Consider the following 3680-nt stretch of genomic DNA (forward strand, 5'->3'; position numbering starts at 1 on the left):
TGGAAAAGTGATTCAAATAGCAAGGAGCAAGGCAGAAATGGCTGCAGAGGTCAGCACCTCGGACAGCTCCGCCTCTCCTCCTCACAAACCCGGGTCTATTCTAGTCCTGCCTTTGTCACATCACTGCGACATTCACTCATTTACCCAGAAAGTGGGCTAATCATGAATGAAATGGGTATTTGAATACCACCTAGGGAGAAGTTTGTAACACTAAGTCAATCCCTGGTCACTCAAGGGACAAGACAAAAGAGGACAATATTACCATTGGCATGCATTTATGAAATCCCCCTGTAGCCTAAACACCTGACTGAATTGTGTTAACATCATTAGAGAGAGATTCAGCCCAGACGTGAGAAGCCTTTAATGTTGGCTTTTACATTCAAAACCTTCCCCGTTATGTGATTTTGCACATAACATTCATATGTTTAAAAAAGCACACCAGTGTCTGTGTCCATATCAGCGGTCCAGGGTTGTCTCGTTGGTATCCCGTTGGTTTTTGAGGTCCTGGAAGACCTCGGTGAAAAAATGCGGGTCTGCGTTCAACTGCAGCATTTTGGCACTCATCCTGTTGATGATCTGGAGCGACGTCTCCCAGAAAACGTCCTTGTTCGCCTCGATCATGAATGGCTTGAGTGGGTAGGAGATCTCGTTGCCCATGTAGGAGTATGCGAGGTAGAGGCAAGTATGAAAGGTGCCCTGAAGCTCGGTACTGTTATCAATGCTGTCCGTTATTGTGTCATCGCAAAGCAGGTACACGAACACCACGTTAGCCGGCGTGATGAAACCCTGATCCTGCCAGCCCTGGAGCAAAAGAGTCCGGTCAATGTTTCGAAACCAGAGGATCACCTCTCCGCTGTTTAACTCTTTCACTTTATCACACCTGCGGCATATAAAGTCCCCCAAACACCGCAGTAGCTCCCCGGTGGAAGCCTGTATGACTATCCGCCTGGGTGACACCAGAGACAGGCGGCTGGGTTGTTTCTGGACCGTGGAGAGCCTTCCGTTTTGGGTGGTAGTCTCGTTGTTTTGCAAGGATACCGTGGGTACCTTGGGCACCGTGGGCACTGTGGGCACCGGGACGGGAATCGGTGCTTTGGGTTTTCTTTCTTCGGTTTTCCTGGTGTTTTCGCTGTTGAGCTGAGCCACCTGACTGGACGGGGGCTCACGGATGGGCGGCAGGTTCGGGTTCACTTTCTTAGTGCTCTTCTTGGCCGAAGTGGATACCAGCTTCTTCCAGGACAGAGAGACGAACATGGAGGGCCGTTTGAGGGTCTTGTCCGTTTTGGATCCATCTCCTGCTGCATTGGAATCCATTATAGACGCCTTCTTTGACGCCGGTGATATAGAGAGGACGGTTCCCATGTTTGCGAAGGAGAGAGCCGTGGAGGTATGGATGCTGCTTGAACTTCAATACGCAATCGACTGTAAGATGTAAGGCGGTGAGGAACAGTCACGACAACGATTTAAACTCCATTTACACGTTTATTCATTCCACTAAATCGCTCCTGTGTGGCTGGGAACGAAGATGGAGCCCGTTTTCAAAGTGAAGTTGTATTCCAACAGATGCTCCGTCTGCGCCTCAGCATGGAGACGCTGCGCCACAATCCAGTGACTGTAGCCTGAGAAAAGATTAGTCGTCCTGCGTAAATCACAGGTTTAAACAAACCAGAGAGTACAGCTCCTGACTGACAGCCGAGCCAGCCAATGAGAGAGCTAATCAATAATCCAATCAATAGGGATTCAGAATAGGTTGCCATTGATAGATTAGACCTACTATTTTTGTGCCTTCACTAGTCCACTTACTTTTGGAATCACGTCATCTCGTTTAAATTGGCATCCTTTATGTTTGTTGTTTTTGTTTTTTTTAAATTAAATATATGGTCATGGAGTAACTGACACTGTTTTGACGTGTTACACAGTGAAATCAAGAATAATCAGGTTATCAATGCTGCAGAGAGCAACAATATTTATAATTTTTACAGATTTAATATTCAATACCACCTCTCATTTGGAAAACCTTGTAGAGTCATATTATTTTACCTCTGAAAATCTCAACATCATTGCTTTTTAATTTTTTTTGGTACAAAAAAAGTTTCAGTTTCAGTTTTTAAAAAAAATATTTTTTAATATTACGTTTAAAATATATAGCCTGGCAACCTTTTTATTTCTGCACATTGTCTCCACATCACCTATTAGACTAGCACATACACCAGGAAGTCAAACTAAATGCTATTTTGCTTGTGGTATCACTGCTATCAGCCTTTGTTCAAACTCAATTGCTCCACCACTGTTGTTGTTTGCATAAGGATTTGTTGGGCTAGGGGTATTTCCTGTCACATGTTGCACATGAAGGAATTTTCATATACTTGTCATATGTGAAATGCTCCTATTTTCATGTATGTGCCATGTATGAAATGCTCCTCAGACAAGCAGCCAGTATCTTCTTCCGAGTCTAGTCAAACTGGCCTATAATTGTTGTGATAGAGGCGTGAAATGTAACAATCTTATAGTGATGTTGTGACTAGGCTGCAAATACCAAGATACACTGATCACAATCTGACCAAGAGTTCAAAGACCAGAGAGGTATAAATACACAAGGAACTAATCACAGAAAGACAGACAGCTGAAATGGGACTATCACAGAAATAGGAGGGGGACACGAGGATTAGCTCACAATGAGGACAGCAATGGTGTGGCAGGTAACAAGAATAAATACTGAACAAGTGTGCAATGGATAAGAGCCTGAGCAATACTATAGCAACACATGAGAAACACAAATGTATAAACTGTCAAGAATAAAACCAAAGCAAAGCAGAGATAACTTTAAAAAAAAACAAGAGCCGTGGACTCAATTTGTAACGAAGAGTACATTAAAAACACAGAGCAACGCCAAAAATAATCCCAAAACACTAAAAGTCCAGAGACAGAGTCCATGACAGTAACTGGTATCTCTTTGGTTGAACAAGTTTGTGTTTGTCAATAAATCTTTTTCCATTAGACATCCATATCTCCAGGAACTTCTGAATTGATGAGCTCAAGGTTTACATCATTTTGTAAGTCCCTTGTGCTCTGATGTACAGAAAAACCTTTCCTCAGTCTAATCATATTGTATGTCCACAAACCCAATGCCGTTGTGTGTGTTCAATAAGAGTTACAAAACTACTCTGAACTGGTTTCAACACATTTAAACCAAACAAACACTTCATTCTTCCCCCCTAACGTGTATAAAAGAATGTTCCCTGAATAGTTGTTGGACAGAAATGTGTACAAAGTGTTTGTGCCAGTTTTCTAGAATTTGAACTATGCATAGTGTGATTTTTAAATAGCCAGGTAGTGAGTTTTTCATATTTAGAGAAATCAATGACAATGAGATTGATCAGCTCTGCACATCTGAATACATATTATGTGATTTCCATGGTTTCCTGTTGTAATAACCTTGCGGGATAGGTCAGTTCCAATCCCACTAACAGTAACTGTAGGAGTGCATGCACGTCTCAGGGAGGTGATCCAATTACCTTAATCAGAATTGGCACCCCTTTGGTAAGTTACATGACAGGTGTCTGACCTATCCATTCAGCTTGAAGTGGAAACAGATACAAATAGCATTGAAAGTGTAACACTATGGAGTCGTCAGAATGGGCTTTACCATTCAGGCAAAGAATTATGGACTTAATTACTAT

The 3680-nt window shown here is 42.5% G+C and overlaps 1 protein-coding gene across 1 annotated transcript; it reads right to left on the bottom strand.

The window, feature by feature from the left end:
* Window positions 1–456: 456 nt before the first annotated feature.
* On the bottom strand, window positions 457–1362 carry LOC128368101 (cyclin-dependent kinase 5 activator 1-like). The gene has a single exon (XM_053328842.1). It carries the CDS (start codon window positions 1360–1362, stop codon window positions 457–459), a length of 906 nt encoding a protein of 301 aa, XP_053184817.1.
* Window positions 1363–3680: the final 2318 nt, after the last annotated feature.

This window comes from Scomber japonicus, chromosome 11, assembly GCF_027409825.1.
Source record: "Scomber japonicus isolate fScoJap1 chromosome 11, fScoJap1.pri, whole genome shotgun sequence".
In the NCBI taxonomy this organism is placed as follows: domain Eukaryota; kingdom Metazoa; phylum Chordata; class Actinopteri; order Scombriformes; family Scombridae; genus Scomber; species Scomber japonicus.